Here is a 27461-nt window from a genome sequence, read left to right as displayed (position 1 = left end):
TCAAACCCCTGGCTGGCTGCCAGCCCCCCCCCCCAGACAACAGCCATCAATGTTTCTGACTATCACAGGAGCACGAGGGGCCATGCATAATTGACTAGAAGATGGGCTAAAACTGTGCCCAATCAGTGTGTGATCAAAACCGCGTGGAATATTCAGCGCCACTTGATTACACGGAGGCTCGTCCTGCCGCTCTCCTCATGAAATCTCTTCAAGGTCCAGAGTACTGTAATAAGATCATTACTGTCAAGCGGTACGAATCGCAGGCAATGAGTCTTGGGATAGGAAGTCATACTTCACAAGCTCCTCTGGTCTTCCTTTCTCTCTCCCCCCCCCCCTTCTTTTTTTTTTTTTTTGTATTTTACTGCGTGTTGAGGCAGCAAGGCGACGAGGTGACAGATAATGATCACATCACTGTGTGGCAACTAGAAAGGCACTTTTAAGAAGGAGCACAGAGAGAAATCAGCTTAAGAGAAACTCAAACAAATTTTTTTTTTTAAGGGCTGCTTTTTTTTTTCCCCCCCCTCAAAAATTACATAGAATTAAACTGCGCACTATTCTCCTTTCATGAATTGTGATTTAATGTCATTGAATTTAATCATTTGATAGATTTTCATATTATCCCAAAGCCTATTACCTCACAGACAAATGGCCAATTTTCTCCAGCTCACGCTCACAAAAGAAACCTTTATTAATTTTTTTCCCCCTTTTTTTGGAGAGGGCGGGGGAAAGTGGTGGAAAATGTCAGCGATGAGGCCTGCTCAAGTTTTCTTTTTACCTACTGCTTCCTGCAGTCGCACACTACACACGATGCACAACACCTGTCACGAGTGACGGGTCTGGGAGGAGAAAGGTGGAGGGACAGAAACAGGAGAGGAAAGCGCAGGGTACAAAATAAACACGCGGCAAACTCGACGCTGCAACCTCACCCAGGGCACGTGGATCTGCAGGGACTTCAGAGGGGCAGGCACTGAGCATCTGCTCCCTGAGTCTGGCAGCACGGAATTATCGTCAACAAATGGGTCAGGTGGGAAGGGACCTGAAAACCATCCCACCCCCTGCCATGGGCAGGGACACCTCCCACCAGCCCAGGTGGCTCCAAGCCCCATCCAACCTGGCCTTGGACACTTCCAAGGATCCAGGGGCAGCCACAGCTTCTCTGGGCAAGCTGTGCCACCCCCATCACCAGGAAGAATTCCTTCCTAATATCCAGTCTGAACTTCCTCTTTCAGTTTAAAGCCAATATATGCATATGCAGCAATGTATTTAGTAAAATTGTTCATATGTATCGTTACCTCCTCAGTTTGGTTTGGAACTGCTTTTTGAAAGGCATCACAAACGTTCTGACAAAGGCTCAAAATCAAAAGGGGGAAAATATTCTTGATCAAAAATAAACCTTGATCTATAGGTTATCATTAAATCCTAAAGTCTAAGAGAGCTGCAAAATAATCCCACCAGCATTAAAAGGGAGCAGAAGAACCATCTGTCTGCAATGGTAGAACACAGAGAGTGCGTGTGCACCTCTTGATCACGAGCTCTCTTCAGCCAAGAGCATGTTCCTAACCCCAGGTTAGATCAGACCTATTGACACATTCCCCCTCATATTCCAGGTTTGAGCTAACCATGGAAAACCTCCACAATCAGGGCTCACTTTCATTTTTCATCTTAACTTGGGTGTACAGATTCAGAAGGAAATTACACAGTCTTACACACTCTGGAAAAAATGGGAACTTCTGGAGTAGACATTCTTATTCAAGTAACAAAACAGAACTAACTCTTCTAGTAGGTTTCATATTTTATGACATTTAATTTTGAAGAAATTTTAAAATAACTTAACTATTTAATATTTTACTTCTTGCTACCTTGCAAACATCATCTTGTGGACATCAGGAACCTTCTCCACAACCGAGGACTCCGTCTCAGGCTGACAATGTACTGCCAAGGACACTCATCACCCGAAGCCAGTAAAATGCTAAGGTGTCACTTGTTTCCATTCAATTACAAAGCCACTTAAAACCTCCCTCTTCTCCGAAAAATGAGGCCAAATCCCAGCACAGCACTGGCACTAAGGATGCACAGTGTACCCTCTGCGGTCACAGAGTTCAGTGTCCCGAGAGCGGGGCTAATTTTTAGGGAAATGCAGAAAAAAAAGAGAAGTGTTCTGTCCCTGTCACTCTCCAGATGTGCCAGAGTGTACAATCCTGGGACTGTTCCTTCCCAGAGCCCCCTTCCCGCTGACCACCACTGCGACACTTTCCCTTTCAACCGGGTAGGCGGGACCCGCAGCCTCTTCCGACCCTGAGCTAAGAGAGCTTTTAAAGGGAAGAAGGGATCTTTCAACTTGTTTAGCCTGCAATGAAGTAGGTTAAAACAATAGATGAGCTTCACCTCCCTTGTCTTTCACTCCTCAGCATCAACATAAAGTGTCTTTCAGCCCCCAGCCCTTTCATGTCTGGGCAGGCTGTGCCGGCCGAGGCTGAAGGATTCCCAACCAGTGACCTTTATGCCTTGGTTGAAAGTCAGGCTCTGAAGATTCTGGGCTGCATTTTTTATTAATTTCTGCCCTCCTGTTTCTCACAGCCATCGGCCAGGACTGAGTCTCCTGCGAGGCAGCGAATGGAGTCACAGATGATCAGTGGAATTACAGCCAAGGAGTGTTTTGACAGGGAATAGGTGATAACCTCCCCTCAAAACAAGCACCTGGTATTACAGACAACAAATACAGGCACATGTTGTTGGTTGGGGTTTTTTTAAGTTCTTTTGCAGGCAGAAATAAAATTCAGCAAGGTATTTCGCTCATTTTTAATGCCAACTAAACCCTAACGTGTTTTACTTGCCTTTTTTTTTTTTTAAAGAAATTTTTACCTACAAAGGAGCTACAGCTTGATCAGGGAAGGCTTATAACTCTTCCAAGACAATCCACAAAATCAGGGTTTACTTATCAAACCACACTCCCAAAATCTCACTAAAAGCAAGCTTGTTAAACTCCAGGTTTAGTAAGTTAAGGGTTTTTTTTGTCCAGTATGAAATTCAGCAAAATGTGTTTCATGCACAGCAGGACTACAAGAATGACATGACCAAATCCATACGAAGAGAATTCAGCAGTAACCCTAAATAAATCAGAAACCTAGTTAAAAACCCTCAAGCCCAAGCATTCTGCTTATCCTGTCAGCCCTCCAGCTCCAAATAAACGTTGCTTTTCTTCATTCAACCTCCCAGTCAAAATGCTATTTTTGTATCAGTCTCACTTGAAACACCGAATATTATTTAAAACTATGGAACATTTACTTTCTACGAATTCAGGCAGGTAAAGAGACCAGAAATGGAAACAAAACCTGTTCTCACTAAACCATCCATCCCAATGTGCACAAAAATATGGGAATATACTCCTCTTCTGTATGGCACGGGTCTGCATTTGGGGGTTTTAATTTTATATATGTATTTAATTTTTTTTAGAGGGGAAAAGCTTAAGATATCTCTTTCCAGTTTAAGGAGGGGACAACTGGGTAGGGATATAATTAAAGGGATTACTATTTTCCCCTCCTGATTCATCCCCAGACTTCGTGTTCCTGCTGCACCCCAACACCACTGCGTGGCAGGCTGTAATTATTGACAGCTGATTTACAAGAACCAGTAGCTAAAATAATGGGAATGACAAGATCACCAGGGATACCTTTTGTGGTGCTCCTCCATGGGCAGCACCTGTTTGCCTGTACCACCACACGGCCATGCACTTAATTATCCTCCAAAGGACTGGCAACAGCTTTTACTTGAGGAAGTTTTGGTGGCAGCTTAGTTCTTAGAGCGTAACTTCAAGCAACACAATCCACACAAGGATCCTGACACCCAATAGATTCTATTCCAAAGGTTACAAACTCCTTAAAAAGCTGAGTGGTTTTGCCCTTGCTGCAGGTCAAGATATTACATTTGGCATCTTCCTTGCGGAGAAAAGGGAGTGACGACGCTGGGACTTCTTGTGCTGGAAAGGTTTGTGAACATGCTGTCCTCTGACAATGTCAGGAGGCTTCTGACAGACCACAAAAAGCCAAAAAAATTAAATATATATATATATATAATAAGAGTAGCAAGTAAAAATTCCCTCCTTCCTCACAGTGCTTCCTTCAGCATATTATAAATAAGTATTAACATTAACAATGTCAAGTCCATCTGTGAGAGGAAGACTCTACTCTCCCCAAACACTTTTGCTCCCTCAAGTGTTTCCATGAAGTTTCCAAAAATCCCAATTAACCCTTTTTTTTTTAAACACAGGCTTAAAGAAATGGAGTTTTTTTTAGTTCAAAACTGCACCTAAAGAAAACGTAAGTTAAAACTGTGTGGAGGAGACCACGCACAGAGCCAGGAGTGTAGTGTTTAAATCACTTCAGGATACAATGGCAGCAGGTAAATCACCAGGATGCTCAGGAAAACTGAGGGTGAGAGGCTGCAGGGAAAATGCACAGAGGCTTTCCCGTGCTGCATTTCAGTGATCAGTTGTACTGCTTCTGATTCATTCATTTAAAAATGCCAAATTTCTCTGTTACAGAGAGATTTAATTGCATTTTCTAATTCACCTTGTCCTCCCGGTTTTGGGAGGGCTGGAAGGGACACAGTGACAAACCAGATGAAAGCAGGGATGAGAATTGTGACTAAACCCTGTTCTTCCACAGAAAACAAACAAACATATTTTTAATTTCACACTTAACCAGAGCTCACCTTCAGTGCTCCCTGAGACTGGGAACGGCTGAACGGCCTCAGCCTTATAAAATACATATGTGACAATCAACCTTTACCAGTTCACCTCAGGAAAACAACAATAATAATAATAAAAAAGCCTTTCTCAGTAAACTGGGGTTCATCCTGAGCTGAAAAAGTGTAAACCTGGAGTTGGGGAGAGACTGCCCAGAGCAGCAAAGCACCAGGAAAGGCAAATACTTCACAAGGAGCAGAGAAGAACACCTTCATTCTAAAATGAAACATAAAAGGTCCTTCAAAAGTTCTTTGGAAACAAGTGATGAAGAAGAAGGTGGATTTCAGAGAAAACATGGAGTTTGGAAAGTTGCTGGTGACATTTACTACTCTGTCACCAAGTCCCACCTCCCTGGGAACACGGAGCTGGGGGTGCTCTGCCCATGGTGCTGAGAGAGGGCAGAAATCCCTCCCTGGGAGGGTGGGCAGGCCCTGGCACAGGGTGCCCAGAGAAGCTGTGGCTGCCCCTGGATCTCTGGAAGTGTCCAAGGCCAGGTTGGATGGGGCTTGGAGCAACCTGGGCTGGTGGAAGGTGTCCCTGCCCATGGCAGGGGGATGGAAAGAGATGGGCTTTGAGGTCCCTCCCAGCCCAAACCATCCTGGGGTTCCATGGGCTCCCTGAGGGAAGGAGGGGATGTTCCCATCCACCTGGATGTGGCCAGGCTGGCCCCACAGCAACACTGGCCCCAAGGGACAGAGCTCTTTGTCAATGGAAGACTCGCAGAGCATGGATGATCCCAGCATCAAAAGACAGACACACCTTGGGCTTCCCACAGCTCCTAAAAATCTCAGTGATGGGTGGAGGGAAGGCAGGTTCAAGTGGCTTAGCTATGAAGCTTTAAAACTAGTAAGAGTAAAGAAAATAAACACTGGGAAAGGTCTTCCTGTGAAAAGTATTATCCAAGAGAGCTGTTTTAATTGTTCTACTAGTTTTCAAGCTGAAAAATCTTCCCTATTATCACTGGCTGTTCCAGCAACTGCAGCAGCACAAGGGTACCAAAACAGATCAGGCTCTGAGCAGCTATTCCTCTTTGAAACATAGCACTGTCTAATCCTGCTCCGAGCAAGTTTAGGCAGCATGGTGGGAAAAAACCCCTGCTGGTTGCTGGCACCTTGCCTAATGTAAGCATTCCCGCTGTTACCCTCAAAAACACCGAGGGACTTTTGTCAGTGACAAGTTCTGTACAGAGAACTAAAAAAACTTCTCCCTGGGTTTCACTGCGTTGGAAAAAAAAAAAAAAATAGAAAATTCACAAGAATCTGATTTTCCAATATAGGAACTGAATTTTAATTTTCATCCAACTGCAGCACAGTTGCTTTAGTATTTTTGTTGCTGTGACCATCGTCTAAGAAAACCTGCAGAAAGACAAACCAAGTGAGATGAAAGAATCCATCCCAGAAAGAGAGGGCTGTGCATGTGCAGATAGTGTGGAGAAAGAAGAATCAGCACGACCTTTATGGAAGGGCATAAAAGGGATGAGCATCAGTCCTTGGAATTGGTGAATCACCCTGAGCTCAGTGTCCATCATCGTGATATCTGAATACTTGGGCAGAGGTCAATGATCAAAGCAGGCACGTTCAAGGAGGAGAAGAAAAGACTGCAAAGTGCAGTAAAAATGCTCGAGTTTGCTGAAGACCAGATTTAAACCCTCATTGAACAACCTCAGCTTTGGTACAGACAAAAATGAAGGAACCCAGAATTCCTGTTGGTTTGAAGGCTGACACTTGAAACGTGCCCGGAGCCAGAGGAAGGCGACACGAAAATCTAGAATTACCCCCACCACTCAACTCTGATCCGCTGCACCTGCCCGAGAACAGCGACTGCAGGAGGATCCTCCTGCTCCTCCTCTGCGCGCCGAGCTCAGCAATTCCAGAAGGAAGGACGATACAGCTCTCCCATGATTATCACCACAGGCTCCCAAAGCCCATCTTCAGCACCCTTTTCAAGTCACCTGCTGCACCTCAAAGTCACCAAGGCAAAACAAATGCATCTCCCAGAAACATCTCTGACTGCTTAGTTTGGATTCGCGCTCTTCAAAACCTCCTCCAGGGTGGAAATCTACGCTCGAGGCAAGTGTGGGGGAAGAAAAAAATCCATAAGGGAATCTTTTAGGTCACTGGACAGATTTGCAGCTGCACGCTGGGGAACTAAGGGAATAAGCCTTTTCCTGAGGAAAGGCTGGACTACTGAGCTGAAAGCTGCTTTGAAGTACAAGACAGATGTGAAAATCATAGAATTCCAGAGCTGGAAGAGACCCACAAGGACCATCCAGTCCAATTCCTGGCCCTGCCCAGGACACCCCAACAATCCCACCTTGTCCCTGAGGGTGTTGTCAAACCCTCCTGGAGCTCTGGCAGCCTTGGGGCTGTGCCCACTGCCCTGGGGAGCCTGTTCAGTGCCAGCCACCCCCTGGGGGAAGAGCCTTGTCCTGAGATCCAACCTGACTCAGGGATATGAACAGTGTCTGGACAACCACAAACACACCAAATGTACCTTCCTAGGGTTGTTGTGGCCTTGGCAGGGCTGGCTTAACAGTGGACTCGAAGATCTCAGAGGGCTTTCCCAACCCCAATGGCTCTGTGGATCTGGTCAGAAAACACAAAGGCTGCCGAGTGCCCACACGTGCCAGGGTTTGGAAAGGGTGACCCCCAGACTTTGTGAGCCTTGCTGGAGTGTTACTTTCTGGGAATCCACAGCCACCATCCCTCTTTGTGAGACGCTCTTCTCCTGGAAGGACAGGAGCTGGAGCACAGCTTGTCGCCTCCTCCCTCAGCCCCCTCCTCCCGGCCTCCCTGAGCACTCAAGGACCACTCAGATGAGCTGTGTGCTGAAGGATGCCCAGAACACCGTGGTGTTCTTGCGGCCAAACCCCGTGCTTCTCACTGGGCTGCGTTTGAAAGGAGATGTCACAAAAATAAAGAAGTTAACAACCACTGCGGCCCACCCAAGGCACACCTGCAGGCCCCAAACACCCCAGAGAGCTCATCTCAGAAAATGTGTGAGAGGAGGAAGGTCAGAGGAACCCGATGGGCTCGTGCAGAGGTACAAAGACTGTACAAGCAAGTGCTGGCACTCACTCTTGCAGCACATCCAGGGAAGGGAAGGGAGCTGGGGAAGGGGCTGAGGGAGCTGGGGGGGCTCAGCCTGGAGAAAAGGAGGCTCAGGGGGACCTTCTGGCTCTGCAATCCCTGCCAGGAGGGGGGAGATGGGGAGGTGTCAGGATCTGCTCCCAGGGAACAGGGACAGGAGGAGAGGAGATGGCCTCAAGGTGTAGCAGGGGAGGGTCAGGTTGGACATCAGCAGGAATTTCTCCCTGGAAAGGGTGGTCAGGCACTGGAAGGGGCTGCCCAGGGAAGTGGTGGAGTTCCCATCCCTGGAGGGATTTAAAAGACCTGTAGATGTGACACCTGGGGACACAGTTTAGTGGCTTGGCAGTGCTGGGGGAACGATTAGAGGGCTTTTCCAACCTAAATGATTCTACCACTTTTAAGGCTCCCCATGTCTCACTTAGTTGCTGCCTGTCAGCCCTTCTGGAAGCACATTTATCCCACTCCTATGAGAGGGGACCATTTTGTTGAGTTATTGCAGAAGGATTTCAGACTAACATGGTGTGATGTTGGAAGACAAGGAGAAGAGGAAGGGCAAACAGAGGAGGATGAGGGATGTACTCGTCACTCCAGTCAGAACAGGGACATCAGGGACAAGATTCACAACTGCAGACCCCCCCTACAGCCCAGGACCACACAGGCTCCAGCTCCAGTGACTTGTGAAAATAATCTCCCCAGGAGAAAGAAAACATACACCTATTAACTACTTAGAAAGAGGTTTTCAAAGGCTCTTGATATCCAGCTGGTCTTGATTCACATTGACTTCAACAAAATAGTCTTGGACCAATGGTGACTGCTCTGAAAAATCCCCTCTGTAACTTGCCATTGAGGTATGAAAATAAGTGGTGTAAAAGAGCTTGTTTAAAAAAGAAAAAAAAAAGGCAAATTAAAAATGAAAGGTTGAACTAAAATTTGGCTTCAGGCCATAAACTAGGGGGAAACTAACAGCAAAGATAGTTAAATGACTGGAAAGAGAACACAACAGGGGCTGTTGTGAAAAAAAAAAGCTGATGGCTTTTTAAAAAAGGATTTGTATAGATAGCTGGGGAAATAAATTCCGGATGTGAGAGAAGCGCAATTGAGAAATTAAATAAATGGAAAATAAGGATGACTAAGTAGTAGTTAACATGCCCCTTCTCAGTTGTATACTATTATCACATCTATTTTTAATGTCTCTTCAGCTGTCTGCAATTGTCATCTTTTTTTCAGAACCTGCTCCAATCCTCTTTGATACTGAATTAGCTGTTTTTTACTCTCCCATGCTTACAACCACATCTTTTTCTTACTCAACACTCCCCTTTTCCCACAATGTTATTCCATTGTCTCCGTTTTTCATCTCTCCTTATGTGTGTTGACTCCCCAGTTTCTGAGCCTTCCAACTACCCTTGTTCATCCTTTTTTTTTCTGGAGCTCTTTTGGTTGAATCCTGGCATGTTTCTTTTCTTCTTTTCTAAAGCTACAAGCATGTTTTATATCATACCTGGCTCCTGTACACATTGTTACCCCTTCAGAAGGGCATTGAACAGCTAGAGCAGTGTTCACGTTGGAAACAGTAAGCTAAACTAAGGGAAAAAAAAAAAAAGGAAGTTCTTTCTGCCTTTTGCTTTCTGGCTCTGAAAAAAAAAAAAAAAAGAACCCAAACATTTAAACTCTCCCCTTTTCCCTTTTATCCTCAAATAACACAAGCTTTCCACGAGCAGCTGAATATTCAGACAATAAGAGGCATCAGAAGTGTTGGTGATTCTAGAGCTCAGGATGTGCCTAAGGAGATGTGGTAACACAAGACTTAATAATACTGAAAAAAAAAAATACAACAAGTTCTAACGCGATCTACGGAGCGAACCTGAATTTTTCCTCCTTGTTAACCTTCCAAGTTTGCCTCTTCCTTACCTTTACACCTAATGACGCTCCACTTTAACTTGGGGACTCTTATTTATTAAAAGAAGCCCTTTCCAAACACGTTTCAAGGCAGTTGAATTCGCCATTGTGATGCCTCAAGACGATTCAGCTCCGCCGTTAAAAGCCCGGTCTTTAATTCCCCCGCCGCAGTACACAATTCCCTGGTGGAATCGGAGCTGCTGGTGGAGCTGAGCGAGCAGCACCCCTTGCACCGGTGCTCTGGGAGCTGAGCCCTGCCCCAGGGAGCGGACTTACCCTCGGCTGTGCCCGAGATGCCGTCGGCTTTGAAGTTGCTTGTGCTTTTCTTCCGCCGGTGCTTCTTTCTGTTGGCGTGAGGGGAAGGGGGGGGGTCCAGCTTGGGGCTCGTCGTACTGGAGATGCTGGGGCTCGAGCACACAGAGTCTCCCAGGCCCGTATCTGCAGTTGGGTGGGGGAAGACAAGGAGAGGGAACTAAAAACCACTGCGCGATTGAAATGGGACGATCGCTACAGTCCAAGGTACGACCCCTCGCTGCCTGTCACGTTCTCGAGCTCGGTGGCTTCCAAAGGCTCCCAACAACAACCCATCATGCTCTCAAAACTGTACAGAAAAGCAACGTGGCTGAAGTGCTGATTCAAGCCCTACTCCATCAACAGGACTCCATATCGATTTTTGAAGGAGCCCAGCTGGAATGCACAAAAAACAATGGGAAAGCTCCTTATTCCTTCCAATTGCTCTTTCTTACAGAGACCTTCCTGATCCTGCCCCTGTAACACTTGGGCATTTTAATACATAATGGACCAGGGGTACCCCCACACCCTCTGGATGCACCTACTGTCATTAATACCAGACACACCAAAAAGGAGGTGATGGCAATGAAGGTGGGCAAACGAGGTGACCGATGTGCACCTGGTACAGGTGATAACTGCGATAAAGGGTCACTTCCTACCTCCTGCCAAGGAAAGAAAATAAGCCCATGTTTAGTGTGCTCAGTTTCCTGCTGTATTAGCTCTGGTAGCCCAACATCCAATCATTTTAAGACTTAATGAGAGTCGTTTTCTCCCCTCGCCCACCCATTAGTTGACTCGACCAAATCAAAATTAAAGGTAGATGACACCCCCCTCTCACGAGCAGAGACACACAGTCTCTTCCCTGGCCCATGGAATGGGTGGTCATACACCAACTAACTTCTCTTTGAGTAGCTCTTATTTTCAATCACGAAACAAACAGCCAAATTTAACACAAATTTAGGAAGTTAAGGTGTACTTGAAATTTCTCCAGCTGGGTCCTTTCACACAGTAAATACTCAAGCAACCTTAATCCAGGATTTTCCCTCAAGGTTGGTAATATGATTTTTGTTTAATTACTGGTCTGGTTGTGATTTTAATTATAAAACTTCACATAAAAGCTACACTTTAAGGAAAGTGTTTGCTGTCATGGAAAGTGAAGCCATTTTCAGAACCTTGTTTAAGTACTGTGCAGTATCAGCATTTGACTTAAGTTTAATTAATATGTTACAAAAATATCAGATTATTTAAAAAGCAGCTTTTAGGGTTTTTTTATTTTGGTACAGTTAAATTCCCACACAGCTGCCTATTTGATAAAAACCAACTTATTTGCCTTTTTTTTTCCCCACTCTCATAATAAAGTTTATTTACTAATTACCCCCTAAGCACAGTTGTGCTGTAAGTTATTAGTGGGGGATAAATTATGTAGCTAATTGCCTGGCAAGAGAGACCAAACCAAACATTAATCCTTTCATTAAGGATATTTGTTCTTTTCCCTACATCCACCAGATTCAAACCAGTCCTCAGGTATTTAACCCCCAAAGGGAACCACGGGAATGTATTTACTGTGTACCTGTATAGGAGATTCTAAGGGTTTGACCCATAAATGGTGACCCACAAATGGCCCTCCTGGAGGGTTTGCTGTCTCCATGCCAATGCAAACCCTGGCACCTTGTTGCTGAAGGAAGAGGTGATGCAGGAGAGGATGCCAGCATGACCATGGAAGCAACTGGGTGTGACTTCTAGTCCTAAATACTGACCTCCAGCCTGATTCTGAAGGTTTCCTATGTTGATAATTAAAAAGCAGGAGAAACCACCACACCTCCCCCCCCTTCAACAAAACCCCCTTCTTTGCAGCAATGATGTGAACATTCCTGTGTTGAGTCCAGACTGGTGAGGAAGGGACCTGGCTGTGGCACCAAGGTCTGCCACGGGGCATCAAAAGGCATCTCACTGATTTCCACCTGCTTGTGAAAATCCAGAAAATACCTAAATATCACGGGGACAGAGCAGAGCACATCAGCAAGGGGAGGTTTGCTCACACCTAACACAGTTTCTCAGAGCCCTGGCACAGGTTGCCCAGAGAAGCTGTGGCTGCCCCTGGATCCCTGGGAGCGTCCAAGGCCAGGCTGGACGGGGCTTGGAGCACCCTGGGCTGGTGGAAGGTGTCCCTGCCCATGGTTTCCCAGACCACTCTCTGAAGGTGGGAGTTATTTAACGTTCCCCCGGTTTAAAATATGAGCAATCAAAAGGCGCCGGGCTCGCACGCTGCGCTCCCCCATTCCCCGCTCCTTCCCTTGCCTGACAAGGTATTCTTCAAATTGAAAAGAGGGCTCCTGAAAGCCCGGGCTTCGGGAAACTGTAAATGAGTTCAGGCTTCAGCCCGCTGAATGCAATTTCATCCTCCTGACTGAATACAAATAATGCATTTTATTTGGTATCAATTACCACGCCTGAGAACAGACGGCCACTGCCGGCACTATTAAATATGGGGGGGAGGAGGGAAAAGAAGGGGGGAAAAGGAAAAAAGAAAAAAAAAAAAAAAGGCAAGGAAAAGGCATGGCAAATTAAAAAAGCAAGCGCCTCATTACTCCCCATCTCAACCAGCTTTGACAGAGGCACTGGAACTCATAAGCTGCGTTTCACTGGGCTGGGATGGGCTGTTTTCCAGCCATCCCGCACGCTCAATGTCAGCCATTAGTTCTTCCCAATCGGGCATCAATGTTCAACACACACCCGAAAAAATATATAATACTGGTAATAATAATAACAATCTGCAGCCTCTCCGAGCTTCAATACTTGAAGTATGAGTCAAAGCAGCAGTTTCACTTTTCACTCGGGAGGCTGACAAGCATGACTAGAGGGGGAATAAAATAACATTCAGCTCGCATAAATATCAAGCGGGCTGCTTGAGACTGATGGGCCAGGAATGTATTCTTAGCCATCATTCTGGCAGACAGGCCCAAGGACACTCATAACTTATTTTACAATCATTTAGTTTCAGCTCAAGTGGAAAACGTGACAACTTATCTCTGCTGACAAGATGCCATATCGAACCTTACAATTAACTCTCCCCCGATTATCTGCCCAGCCCATCATTAGCTCTGAGGCTTTTGATGGACTGTACGGGCACAGCTTCCCTTGATGATGGTCATCATTTGCAGGGTGCAGAGCTCTATTACACGACATTGAGGACAAAACTCTCCCCTTGCCACGGAGCTGGGGCTGTCCTGACCGGCACATCCTCGGCTCTGCAGCTGCTGGGCCGTGTTTTGAAGGGATGTGCAATAACTCCTGCCTGAAACACACCTCCTCCTCCAAAACAGAGCATCCTCGTGTTTCAGCCCACGTGTGCTGCTGTCTGTGACCTACAGGAGAGAGCTAGACAGGCCCATGCCCTCTCCCAGCAGCCAGGGAGCCTTCCTCCCATGCCTGCCCTTTCCTCTCCTTCCCAACACAGTTACTAACTCCCTCAGCTGTAAGGGAGAGCTGACATGAGCCATGTCACAGAATCACAGAATCATTTGGGTTGGAAGGACCTCAAAGCCCATCTAGTTCCACCCCCTGCCATGGGCAGGGACACCATCCACTAGCCCAGGTGGCTCCAAGCCCTATCCAACTGGGCCTTGGACACTTCCAGGGATGGGGCAGCCACAGCTTCTCTGGGCAACCTGTGCCAGGGCCTCACCATCCTCACAGGGAAGAATTCCCTCCCACCTTACCCTGCCCTCTGGCAGTGTAAAGCCATTCCTCCTTGGCCTCTCACTCCAGGCCCTTGTCCAAAGTCCCCTTCTGGCTCTCCTGGATCCTCCCGAGGCACTGGAAGATGCTCTAAGGTCTCCCAGGAGCCTCCTCTTCTCCAGGCTGAACAATCCCAACCTCTACCTGTCTGGAACCCCATCCAAACCCAGCTTGTGCTTCCTCTGTGCCCTGGCACAGAGTAACAACTAATGTGCCTCCCAAATTCCCAAGCACCTGCACCAAGCCCATCCGAGGTGTGACTCAAAGCCATGTCCCCTTCCCCACCCGCAGCACCTGCCAGCGCTGGAACCACGCAGGCCAAGGAAACAAGGGATAATAAGCCAGTGTGAGCACCCCAGGCCAGGGTAAAGGAGCTGGGGGTGCAAAAAAGCAGGAAAAGAGACAACACGTAAGGTACGGGAATAGCACAGCACAAAGGCTGGGATACAAAAGTCCAAGAGCGGAGCGTCGTCGTTGGCCCACGGTTCCTATTCTCTCTCACACAGACACAACCCTCTCTCCTGTGTAACCATCTGCAGTGGAACCAAGGATATTCTGACCCCTTCTATCTTCGTGTCTTTTGATTTATTTCATATTTTTGTCAAATCACCTATTTACAAAAACTTGAAACAAACTCAACAGGTGACGCTATTCTCCGCAGACCAAAGTCGAGCTTGATCTGGTTTACATTTTTCTTGCATCTTCTTGTTAAAATTTTCCAACAGGCTTTCAAAGTGAAATTAGACTTTTTTGTCAAGCCCAGCTCCCCAACACGGCCTTATTCTCAAGTGGCTGGAGATTGATTAATTTGGGTTTTTGATTTGCCGAAGTGACAAGAAGTCAGACGTTACAAAAGCGGGAGCGGTGAATGGGATCAATTAAAGAGCAGAAGCAGCAACACAATTAGTAGCACCAGGTTCAAGAGCAGAAAGAAAGTGCTGATGACGAAAACAACAGCAACAGCTCTGCCTGCAGCAGGAATCTTTGCTGCGACCCAAGGAAGGCTGGATCCAAAGAGGGTGTTTCAGAACTTTCACTATGCCATTAGTGTTGAAATGAAATAAGGCAAAGATGTCGGTAGCTGGTGGACTGAATAATAAAAAAATAGCTGGACACTTTCATCTTCTACACATGTGTTTTAAATAAAGGTGAGAAAAGCAATCCTTTTATTTAAACAGGGGAAGCAAGAGACGAAAACCATCTGTAGTCGTATTTCAGACCCATTTCCCCGAGCTGAGATTTTTCTGGCTGTGAAATCCACTGCTCTCCAGCTCTCCCTTTACAGCTATTACCATAAATGTTCTATCAAGTTCTTTATCTTCCTCCTCTGCCTCAGACCCAAGTTAAAGGGATGCTGCAACCGCACAATGACTGCGGAAGGCTGGAGTCAGGCACGGACGTACGGGACTGACACTAAAATCCTGACAGACCTGCAGCCTGGCAGAAGTCTGGGGATGTAACAAACACTCAGGAGTGTGTGGGGGGGGAAGGGGTGGTACGAGATTACAGCCTCCAGGATGAAAAAAAAAAAAAAAGGCAAATATTTGTCCAGTACCCAGAGCTCACACCTTTGGTAGGAATTGGGAGCATCGGCCATCGTTGAGCTGAGCTCAGCTTGGACACTCCAGCCATGGAGGGTTTAAATGAACCTGCTGCACTGAGCCAAATTAAAGGAAGCTCTGAGCAGAACTGGGGGATGGAGATCAAAGAGCCTCGGGAGCACTCTCTTTCCACAGCATCTCCCATCTTTGCAGCCGTGTGCCTGGAGCCTGTAAATCAACAGAGCTGCCCTGTCAGCCACAGAGAGCCCCACTGAACGCCCCAGTCGCTGCCTCCTTCCCTCTTAGAGCCATTTCAATTAATAAGGAAGGAAAACAAAGCTTCCTTCCTGACCAAAAAAAAAAAAATAAATCCAAAAAGCAAAGAGGGATCTCCCTGCTTTTGGAGGGTCTGGCATTGCACCTCACCTCGAGGCACTCTGGGCTGACAGCAGCGCTGCCACCCTGCAGCCTCATCACTTTGTGACAAGTGAGGGACATCACCCACAGGCTCGGGAGAGAAAGTCAGTCTCATGATGGCCAGGCACAGATACTGCAAGGCTTCCAATGATTTTGGAGATAGGAAGACCCTCATTAAGACAAAGTTGTCTCTGCCTCGTTCCCTGCCCACACACAACGTTTGGCCATCACAAAGGAAGCATGGAAGCAAAATTGCAACGCAGTGTTTAAAAATCTCCCACAAAAGTATATCTTCCCTCCTAAGGAAGAGCACATTACAGTGCTGGAAAAGCAGCATCCTGCTCCCTGGAACTCAAAAGGACTGCCAGCAAGAAAAGAAGCAACCATGCCCTGTTAACTCCCTTTCAAAGCCTCCTTATTGAGTAAGCTCCTTGTGTCCAGGAGAAAATTAAACTGGCACAAGGAGAGGACACTTCTATTCCTAAGTGACCCTCCTGTGCTGCCAAGATGGTGACAAGGAAAGCAAAGCCTGTATTTTACAGGACCTGCAGCCTCAGAACAGGAACTGGGAATGAGATGTTCATCCCTCCTCTGCATGTCTTGCCTACAGCAGGTTTAGGTCAGGAGCAGAGATGACATAAACCACTCCCTGAGCGGGCACAGCTCGCTAATTTATCTTATCCCCCCCGTTCCACCTTCGCATCCCCCTCCTTTGCGCTGCATCTGAACGTGCCCCGTGGAAAGATCAAACCTGACAAGTTGTTTGGACACGTAAGGACAACAAACCAGAAGGAGAGGCAGAGTCTGGGATGCTGCAGGATGCCACCACATCCCAAGGCAAACTGCACTTCACGGCTCCTGCTGAAAGGACCTACGAGGATGCACAAGGCACGCCTCTAATCCTTCTGGCAGAAGGTTTTCTCTGGGCAGCATCAGCTCTGAGGAGGGGATGTGGCTCTTACTGGTGTCCCCCTGCACTGCCATCGACTGCTGTGTGAGCAAACAGACACCTGGAGCACACCAGGACAACACACCTGGGATGAACAAGCTGCACCATGGTCAACAGCGTGTCACACACAGCAGTGTGCGAAAAATCCTGTTTTATATCCTCGGACAAAACAATGTGCATAATAAATTCCCCTCAATTACGCAGAGAGGGGCACAGCTCCACCCTGATCTAACCCTCAGCGCTGCTAACCCTCCTAATTGCATTAAAAAAATCCTCATTTAACAACACTGCGCTTTGAAACAGAGCCTTGAGGTCTCGAGGCACTTGGAAAATAATGACCCCACGGCTTACTGAATCACTTCCTACTAAAATATTTACCTTGTGTTTCAAGATAGGCAAAGTAAGACAGAGAGGAAGAACTGACTCTCTTCAAAGAGATGCTCAGAGCCAGAAAGACGTCTCGTCTCTACTCCTGTACTTTAACCTTCAGTCTGTATAACCTGTGGATAACTTCAAGCATCAAACCCACTCGGTAATTGAGAAGAGGTTAGGAAACTCTCCACTGTCAGTCCACAAGACTGCAGCGACGAGCCCTAATATCAGTGTTTTGGAGTAAAAAAAGACAAAAAAAAATAAAGAGACTTTCACTATTAACATTTTCCAATTAAGGCTGAATAATCGCTGTATAGCAAATTGGCTGCTAATTGCACCATGCTAGGCAGGAGAAAGCTAAGGCTTTCCTGGTAAGGCATGCCACGAGCACCAGTGTCAGAAGGGAAAAGAAGTTAACGGAAGCAACACCAAGAACACTCTTAATCAAAGGCAAAATCACACATCTTCCTACTGCAGAAACCTAGAGCCGAAAAGCAAAGCTTTCAAGCCACAAAAGCTCTGTGTTTGCTGCCCTTTACAGGTGTCAGATGGCATAACTGTCGTCACCAAACTTTCTTTTCAATTTCCCAATTTAATCCAGCCTCTTTTCTGGCTCCTGCCAGCACTTCCAAGGGCCCAGATAACCAAAACCCAGGCGTCAGAACAGCCCCTGGTAAACTGGATCCTCCTCATCGACCCGGCCCGTGGGTGGCACAGCCCGGGCTGAATGGAGGGATGAGGTCAGCTGTGACAAAATGTAGGGTCTGGAGACTTGAAAGGAGCTGCTGCCCCACCTGGGGAAGGCCGGGTCTCTGCGCTCCAGCTGTCCCCCAACAATCAGCAGGTTGTGGCCGAGCCACGGCTCGGGTTGAACACAGAGGCTCCTTTCACTCCTTGAACTGCAGGCACTGTGAAGCAGCTTTGAAGTGTTGGGTTCCACGGGTAAGGAATACACAACATCCCTGGACCCCTCGCTCTGTGATCTGGACTGGAAAGAATCCGAGCTCTCCCTGCCAAGAGCTGCGCCTGATGAGACACCTGCCCGGCTCTTAATTGGAACAGAAACTTCATTAAAGCCGGAGAAGAAACGAGAGCATCGCGTGCACTTCTTGCACACGCTTCATCCAGATGCTGCAGAACAAAGCACTGCACTTCTGGTGCACACTTAACAAGAAATGTAAGTACTACAAGCACCTATCTGAACTTCCAAGGCGTGGATGTACAAAGAAAAAAAATCCTGAAATCAGGATCTGCTCCCATGGTGGTTACACATTAATTCTTTACCTTCTCAGCACCGTGTTTAAAACACTACTAAACTTTAGAATTTAAAGTTTAGAATGTATATTATTATATATATTCAGATTATTTACATTGAGACACAAATATTTAGAAAAAATAAAGGTGTACTGCTTTGGGAATCAGTACATTTCTTACTGTTTTCCCTCCTTTAAGTCTTCCTTACAGAGTCCTTAAATATGGAAGGCACTGGGCTTATGAGATTTTTAAGCCACGTTATTTGTATCAGAGTAGTTCATAAAGTGTCACGTTCTGCTCTTGCAGCATTATGTCTTTCCTCTATGCTTACTTGAGAATGAGTCTCTTGATTTATATTCCTCCCTCCAAACATGACTCTATTTTTCAAAGTCCATAAACTCCTGCAGGATTTTGTGTGAATCCAGCTCATGCACTTATTTCCTGGCAATTACTGCAAACATTTCAGATTAAAGCAACTTTAAACACACAAAATAAAAACCTTGGAAAGATTAAACTCTCTTTTGAATAGGAAAGAGATTTCAGGATGGCCTCCCTGATGAAGAACTTCCCTGTCCAGGGGTACAATCATCAATATTTAACCTGACATTTAGGGTTCCACCTTCCTTACTTGAGAAGCCCTGATTTTGGACAGTGTCTCCCAGTCATGAGCTTAAAGACAACATTTGTCTCCTCACTGCCCTGTCAGGGTAAAGTTTATGCTCCAAAAATAAAAGTAAATTGCTTTGCTTTGAGGGTTTTCTTCCCCTTCCTTTCTCCTGAGTGGGGATAACAGAGGTGTGACAACCAGGCCCAGCTACAGGCAGAAAAATCACTGATTTACTGAATGTTGCTTGACAATCAAGTCAGAATAATCAACATCACAAAAAAGAAATCACTGTTTTTTTCCTCTATCACAAGGAAGATGCCCTTTGCATCTCTACTTCAGTGCAAACCCTAAGCAAAGCCAAATGCAAGATATGTATTTAAGCATCCATAAGTAAACATTGGGACACACTAAAGCTTTACAGTTCCACTCCAAAAGTTAAGTTACTCACAAAAACAATTTACAGACAGGTTTGGCCCTTCAGGCTGTGAACAGCATGAAGATGAGCATCAGGTTGCCATTGCCAAATTATCTGAGGATGCAAACTCACATTTCCTGCATGTGGGAACCAAGCACAGGACTGACTTGCTGAATGCAACAGTTCTTTGTATTTTATTCAGGGGAGGAGGGAGAGCAGAAAGAAGAGGATCTTCAATGAGAAACACAGATGGAGAACTGCCAAAATCCACAGAATGTGGCTCAGGATGTAAACAGCAGCACTGGAGAAATACAGAAGCAGCTAAAAACTCAGCAAAGCTGGGCAGAAATGCCCACAGACCCAAGGCCCTCCTTAAACCACTGTCACGACAGTTTAAACCTCAGAGATCCCTCGGTGCCATCTCCCTCATCCCCCAGGGACACAGAAAAGGGGAACTGCTTTCAGATCTTTCATTTTCACCTCCCTCCTCTGCTGCACACAAGGACCAAATGGCAGCAGCTCATCCCCAGCTTGGTGTCATCTCTGAGCTGCAGCCACAGCCTGGATGACCAGGAGGAAGGCACAGGAATAATTGGTAGAATAATTTAGGTTGGGACAGACCTCTGGGATCACTGGGTCCCACCACTAACCACGTCCCCAGGTGCCACATGCACAGGTTTTGGGAATACCTCCAGGGATGTGACTCCACCATCTCCCAGGCAGCCCCTCCCAATGTCTGACCACCCTTTCAGCAGAGAAATTTCCCCCCAATGTCCGATCTAAACCTCCCCTGGCACCAACTTGAGGCCATTCCCACCTGTCCTGAAACCCTTTTCAGAGCAGTTGTAACCATTCCTCTTCCCCTGCTTGCCTTATGTTGTTTTGGGGAAACACAGGCTGCCAAACTGCCTCTTCCCTGCCTAAATCAAAATAAACCTGAAATATAAAACCAACAGTTTCTCATTCCTTGGGCATTGTTTCACGGAATTTTAAATATTTCTAGTTGACAGGGCTATTTCAGATCAGAGCTTGTCAAGGATGTCAACGAAATTTTAATCCTGAGAGCTCCTCAGTACACAACCTCATGCTGGAAGGGGATGGTTTTCCAAAATTTGCTAAGAAGTGGTGCTTTATAACCCAGGTTTTCTCAAGGTGTGGTGACAAAGCAAAGGCAATAATAACTTGTTGTTAGCAGAGTTTCCCCAGCTGAACTGACAAAGTTTCCCCTGGAACTATTTGCCAGAAGCAATTTGTCTGTTGATCACCAAAGGGCACGAAAAGGGGATGAATGTTCCCTTTCCCTTCCTGTTTTAATGGCAATGTAAATTACGTGCACATACACTGCCTTATGCACAGTGAATTTTACTATATTAAATATTAGGAACTGCAGGAAACCCTAGAGCAGCTAGGAAAAAGAAAAGCTGAAAATGACTTTGCTTTTCAGTCAAGATTTCCTAAATTAAAAAGGAGGAAAAAAGCTCTCCTGACCTAAACCATCTGTATATACTGAACACAAATAATTCTGAAATTCGATAATCTATTTGAAATTACATAATTGATCCCAGTCAACAATTTGCCCACGAAAACCACAACAACTCTAAATGGGTTCACTCTTCTGATGTCAGATTCAAGCTGAGCCAAAACAGAGCAGAAGGTTCCATCATTTAATCGTTCCGAGGGCTGAGGATCAGACAAGTGAGGCAAGTTGCAAGGTCTGCATTAATATCAACACTCCAATGACCTCTCACACCCCACGGCACAGTGAGAACTCAATTTTACATCAATAAACCCGAGCACCAAACTGCTAGAAACTCAGAAGACACCAGGTATTACAACTTCCATAAATTACAGCCGAGCTCAAATGGCCCGTACAAGCAATTGTACAGTGATAAAGCCTAAGTGGATGATATTTAAACAGATATTTGATTTACTGCAGAATTTTACATCATGCTAGAATTCAAATGACAATTTACAAGGCTGGAGGAGAGAAATCCCTGTCCCATGCAAAGTGGTGTTTGCAGAGCTCTGCCAGAACAGCTTAATATTGGGTCTTTAAGGAAGGAATCCTTCCCTCTCATAGTCTCAGGACACAGCCTTGGAAGCCAAACTATAAAACCTGACATTTGAAAGGAGAATGAACAAGCTGCTGCTTCATCCCTAGGTAGGAAATAACATCTTGGGTCTTCTATGAGTGAAGTCTCATGAAACTCATTTTTGTGGTTTCTGCCATCAAAAAAGAAGCTCTGACGGCAAGTTTGAGGGTCTGTCTCACAAGCTCCTCAGAGATCTACAAACTGTGGAGAACAAACTGTGGAGAACAGAGCAGTGGCTATGATTCTACTGCAGCGTGCCAGGGGAGGCTCAGGTTGGACATCAGGAGGAATTTCTCCCTGGAAAGGGCTGGTCAGGCACCGGCAGGGGCTGCCCAGGGAGGTTTGGAGTCCCCATCCCTGGAGGTGTCCAAGGCAGGCCTGGTTGTGGCACTCAGTGCTCTGGGCTGGGGGGCACAGAGGGGACTCCATGGGCTGGGAGGGCTCTTCCAACTTTAACAGTCCTGTAATTTTATGGAAATAAGAGTTGAATTTGCAGAGGAGGGATCGTGGGATGTGCATTTCCGAAACAAACTTCAACGCCCGAACAGGTCACAAATGAGACCAGACAACCCTCCTGCTCCCCAGCAACGAGTAACCACAGATAAAAAAAAAAAATCCATCAAGGAAAAGATTTATCAAAGACAAAACATGGCAGGCTTCCAGCAGGATCCAGGAAAACCTCTCAGCCAATAGCTGGAGCAGCAGTAATTGTTCTGAATCTATCAATAAAGCTGAGCTGCTCCTTCATTGACTGCAAACACCAATTTCTTTCATGGAGGATTATAAGTTGATGCTCATGGTCTCTCTAACACCATTAGGGTGATAAACAGTTGAAACTACATCAGGATCTGACACGTAGATCAATTCTGGGTCCATAAAGAATCTACACAAGAGGTTCCTGGACAGGGATTTACTGCCCCCAGTTTTTATTCTCCCTCACTGCTAAAATTACTTCTGTCAAGTACTTACAAGAGTATGGGGGGTGGTGGGAGGGGAAGGAAAAAGCAAAAAAGAATTAATTTTTTTCATGTGCTGCTGGAACAGCCTTTTGAAATTTCGGGAGTTTTTGAGGCAAATACGTTGCTGCATTGCAAATGATGCTCGAACAGCAGGTGGGATTCAGCTAAATACCGACCCAGCCTCGCGAGCCACTCACCATCCAGAGACAGCAATTTGAGCACCAAACTAAGCTGTCAGGATTTTCTCCAAGGGCAGTCACAGGCTTCACGTTACCAGTGCCAAATTATATTAGGCATTTAATTTTAAACCTCAGGTACTTAAATGTAAAACCTTACCACAGTAATAGTCATAAAGCAGTGGGGCATTCCATTTCAGAGAATGGATTTTTCTATTTTTCCCCTTTAATTTAACCAGCACCTCCTGTTTTGTGGCTCTGCCCACTACAAAGTAATTTATCTAATTAGGAGATGTTCACAGCTGCTTGAAAGACAGAAGCCCCAGGAAACCAAAGGTCTGGTTTGGAAGACTTTGAAAAGTTCTCCGGAGCCACACAAAGTATTAATTTAATGTGAAAAAAAGGTGCAGAGAAAAATTGAATCCCAATATGTTATTTTGTCTACAATAAAACCACGTGACAATAAGCAGGATATTCTCCAGTACATTGGCATTTGAATTCCAAAAGATGCTTAGCTTCTCACTGTACCTGCTGCTTTCACAGTATTAGCTTTTTATGACTAAAATTCAAAAATCTTTTAATAGAGGAAAAAAAAACCCTGAAATTAAAAAGGGTTTTTCATGCGTCAACTCGCCAACATAAAGGACATTTCTGAGCTTACCCAAAGATGATACACTGAGAGCAATCAATTATTCTTGAGGTTCTGCAGCAGCTTTATCATAATACTCCTGATTCTGCCGACCCTTAGTTGCCTAAAACTCATCGTTAGTCCAACTTTCCCCCTTATTTATAAAACAATCTCTCTTTTTTTTTTTAAATTGGAACGTCTGCAAGAAATTATTCCAGTCGGGTTATTCACAAGTACCCCCCCCAGCCCAGTCACCTGCAATTTAAAAATAAATATTTCCTAGGTAATTCTAGCTGTCATCTCTCCTGAGCCATAAGTAATCACACATGAGGGTCGAGTCAGAAGAAGGAACTGCACATAGGTGGGAGTGCAGAGCTGGGGAGGAGAAAAGGTTCCCCCTCCACCAGGGATTGGGAACCAGCTCCAGCTCAGCAGCAGGACAAAAGAAGGGTGAAAAAAAAAAAAAAGGCCCAAACCTTGTATGAAGGGAGGCAGAATTGGGCTGGATTAAAACAACAAAGCAGCTCAGAAAAGAAAATACACAGTCTTAACTGGGAAAAAGCAGTTCAGCACCCAAGCAGGGCAGTGATGCCTGCCCTGCTCCAGAAGAGCAGGATGGACACACAAAAGAACAGGGCTGAAGCATTTCACTGATTTTACAGCATCCCTGCCTTCCAGTGAGCCTGCTTGCTTTAGGAAATTCTTAGCCAAAATCTGGACTATTTCAATGCAGGTGTCACTCTCCTGAAGGTGCTGCCCACGTGTTCACAGCTCCAGAAAGGACCTGGATAGTTAATGCCACTCAGAAACAAGATAAGGGTGGCTTCAACCCCTCTGTTCTAATAAGGTGGCACCAGAAAGCTGCTCAGAGCTGCTTAAAAACCCAGAGACAAAATCAGGGGTACATCCAGATTCAAACCTTACACAGACACACATTACACACTGGCACAGGCTGCCAAGGGAGGTCACCCAGAGGTGACCAGCATTACAGCTCTGCCCTTCCCAGGCACTCCTTCGAGGCCAGAGACACCAAATATCACATCTACCCTTGGAAAAACAACCACCCCTGTCTCACTGCTGCAGTGTAGTCATTGCAAAGCACCATCTGGAATAGATGTTTGCCCCTTTTAATACTTTTAAATGCTCCACTGAGGAAACACTACAGATATGCCAGGAGAATGCTGCAGGGACTGGAGTGAGAGCACAGCAGAGAAAGGACACGTGGATGAAAAGATCTGGAGGATCATTTACTGCTAATACCTACTTAATACTAATATCTACTGCTAATGCCCACCACAGGGTAAGGAAATCAGAATATGAAGTGAACAACATCTGCTGCCCCATCCCTGGAAGTGTCCAAGGCCAGGTTGGACGGGGCTTGGAGAAACCTGGGCTAGTGGAAGGTGTCCCTGCCCATGGCAGGGGGTGGAATGAGATGATCTTCAAGTTCCATTCCCACCCAAACCCTTCTAATGGTTCTTTTTTCAACAGGAAGAGCTAATTTAATTATAATATGGCTTAATTTTAACTTCAGGTGCATTATCACAGAGTCCCAGACTGGTCTGGGTGGGAAACGACCATAAAGCTCCACCAGCTCCAACCCCTGCCATGGGCAGGGACACCTTCCACCAGCCCAGGTTGCTCCAACCTGGCCTTGGACACTTCCAGGGATGGGGCAGCCACAGCTTCTCTGGGCAACCTGTGCCAGGTTCTCCCCATCCTCCCAGAGAGGAATTCCTTCCCCATATCCCATCTAACCCTGCCCTCTGCCTGCTTAAAGCTTTTCCCCCTTGCCCTGCCAGTCCATGGCCTTGAAAAAAAAACCTCTGTATCGATCCATTGTCTTTCATCTCCTTCCTCTCTTCCCCTCCCACGCTCCACGTCTGACACCCAGCAGCGCGGCGGGACCAGCACCGCGGCCGCCTCAGCGCATTTTTTTTTTTTTTCCTTTTGAAGAAAAAGCAAAGCACCAAACTCCCCCTTGGCCCCAAAAAGCACATTGTTTTCCACCCCCCAAAGCTCCAGGTTTCTTACCACTGCTAATGCCAGAGTTTGCAATGACTGTTGCCTCGCTCCACTGATCTGCACTGGAGACCGAGTAGGAGCGCTGGTGCAACCCGTCCGGGCGGCTGTTGAAGGACACCAGACTGATCCCACTGGCCATCTGAGACACAGATGTGCTAGTAGTCACGTTCCCTAGGCACAAATGGAAAACAAATCGTGTCAATAGAGAGCACAGCACGGACTTTGCGCGAGGATGGACGGGGTGTATCTTAACAGAGGTCACGCCACCTGCACCAAACCCTCCCTGAAGGCACCACCGACTTCAGCAGCTCCAATCTAGCTCAGAACCTCTGGCTGAAGAGCCTGAACTTTCACCATTTCACCTCATCCTGTTCACTGCAAACACGATCTTCCTCCACCCTGCTGCCAGTCACTCCCTGTGGAGGGTTCCTTGCTTGTTACGAAAGAAGCTGTGCACAAAAAAATGAATTTATTCCTGGAAACCACTCTTCATACAAGCAACTGAGAGGGGACAACTAAGCCAACTCAAAGAGTTTAAAAGAATCTACCTCTAAGTAACATCTCACACAAGTCTTTCCCCCAAGTGAAGCCAAGAGCAGGGCGATGGGGAGAAAATGACTCCTGGAATTGTGAGACCAAGCAAAAACTTGTTTGGGTTTTTAATCTTAAAACAGTGTCATGACAAAAAGCACACGCTGGACTGACTGCAGGTATCGTTCCTGAGTCCCATCCCACAGCAACACACCCATCACAGCTTCACCTGAAAGCCCATGACACAAAAGGGGAGACACAAGGAACAGCCTTCACCCAGTAAACAGTGGAAATAATTCTGTGTTTTCACCATCACTGAGGACTAGGACATTAACATGCTGGGAGGTGTGTGTGAGGGGGAGCGACAGGGACAGGTTTCTCACCATAAAACAGGGGAAGAGTGAATAAGTTTCAGAGCAGAAACAATTAAAACCTTCCCAGAAACTCGGGTTCCTGATGGTCTTGCTGACAACCTGCTATGGGCCAAAGTCTGCTCTCCAGTTTTGCCTTCTGAGCACATTTTACTCCAGTCCCAGCACAGGTCTTGCATATTATAGGGCTACAAAGAATTTACAACGCTAGTTTCCTTCCTCATGGCAGGCTCTCTAAAGGTGCCCCACAGGTCTTCTGTGGATTGAAAAATACTCTTAAAACACACACATGCAGAGGGGAAGGAAGAGACACAATTTTATAACATACCCTCACACTTTGCATTTCCATTGCACCTTCTACTGATGAGTTCAGAAAAATTAATGAATTAATTTTCAATGCTCCTGTGAGGTTGTTAATTATCTGCTATCATTTCCCCCATTTTTCAGAGGTTAAATGACCCAGGGCCACAAAGGAAGATTGTGGCAGACTTGAAAATAAAACCCAGATCTCCTGACTCCCAGTTCTATCATTATGCCTTTTCCCAGAGCAGCCTTTGGGAAGACAGCAGAGCTTAGTGAACTACTTTGTGTTTATTAGAGTTGGCATAATTGTCCCTTTCTCTCCTCCCCTTTCCCAAGACTAAATCTCATCCTTAGTCCTCACCACAGATCCACCACGGTATCTGTGTCTTCAATATTCTCACTCAGCCTAGAGAACTTCCATGTGGCGTCTCTACTTGGCTGACATGAAATACAGACAGAAAAACCGATTTGTTTAACTGTGCAAAGTCTGAAGTGGATTTTGGAACCATGCTGGGACCTCCCAAGGCATGAGGGTTCAGAGCAGAGGATTGAATTGTAGCTCAGCGCCTTAAAATCACAATAGAAAACAGAAACAGAAGCTGACAGTACATATATTTTGAGGTCTCCTAAAAGAAATGTCTCCTTCCAAAACCTCCATGATGCTGTTGATGCTCACCCTTTTCCTCTGTTTTTTCAAAATCCAGAAAAAGTATAAACATGATTAAATTATTGTGATGATCCCCCAAATGAAAGGGAAGTGGCAGATGGGAATGACAGAGCGTGAGACCAAATGCACTCTAGAAACTCGAGATTTAGGCCAGCACAGACACAACAATAAGCAGTGGTATTTCTATGCTGGCATCTTCCACCCAGTCCACAAGCTTTGGAACACAAGTCCCCCCTTTCCAACCACGGTGCAAAAGCAAAACCTTGAAAGGGGAATATCTTGACTTCTGCACCACCATGTCGGCACCAAAAGCACCCACCTGATGAAACTCCGACCTCACCTTATGATATGAACCTGTTGAGAAGCTACTTATTCTGCAAAACAAAGGTTTTTCC

General features: G+C 46.1%; 1 protein-coding gene across 12 annotated transcripts in view; it reads right to left on the bottom strand.

The window, feature by feature from the left end:
• AGAP1 (ArfGAP with GTPase domain, ankyrin repeat and PH domain 1) overlaps positions 1 to 27461 on the bottom strand; it is a 284552-nt gene that overhangs the window by 67602 nt on the left and 189489 nt on the right. For 7 of the 12 annotated variants that reach the window (XM_050340528.1, XM_050340529.1, XM_050340530.1 and 4 more), the window contains 2 exons: positions 25204 to 25365; positions 10006 to 10167 (listed from right to left, as the gene is read on the bottom strand). The exons of 2 other annotated variants lie outside the window; for them this stretch is intronic. In XM_050340528.1, coding sequence (XP_050196485.1) covers positions 10006 to 10167; positions 25204 to 25365 — 324 coding nt within the window. The remainder of the gene's footprint in view (positions 1 to 10005; positions 10168 to 25203; positions 25366 to 27461) is intronic. 3 more of the 12 variants (XM_050340531.1, XM_050340524.1, XM_050340525.1) reach the window with 2 other exon arrangements.

Source organism: Myiozetetes cayanensis, unplaced genomic scaffold (genome assembly GCF_022539395.1).
Source record: "Myiozetetes cayanensis isolate MyiCay16 unplaced genomic scaffold, myiCay2020 scf9, whole genome shotgun sequence".
Lineage (NCBI taxonomy): Eukaryota > Metazoa > Chordata > Aves > Passeriformes > Tyrannidae > Myiozetetes > Myiozetetes cayanensis.
Note: the sequence above shows the minus strand (reverse complement) of the source record. Positions and strands in the feature narration are given on the sequence as shown.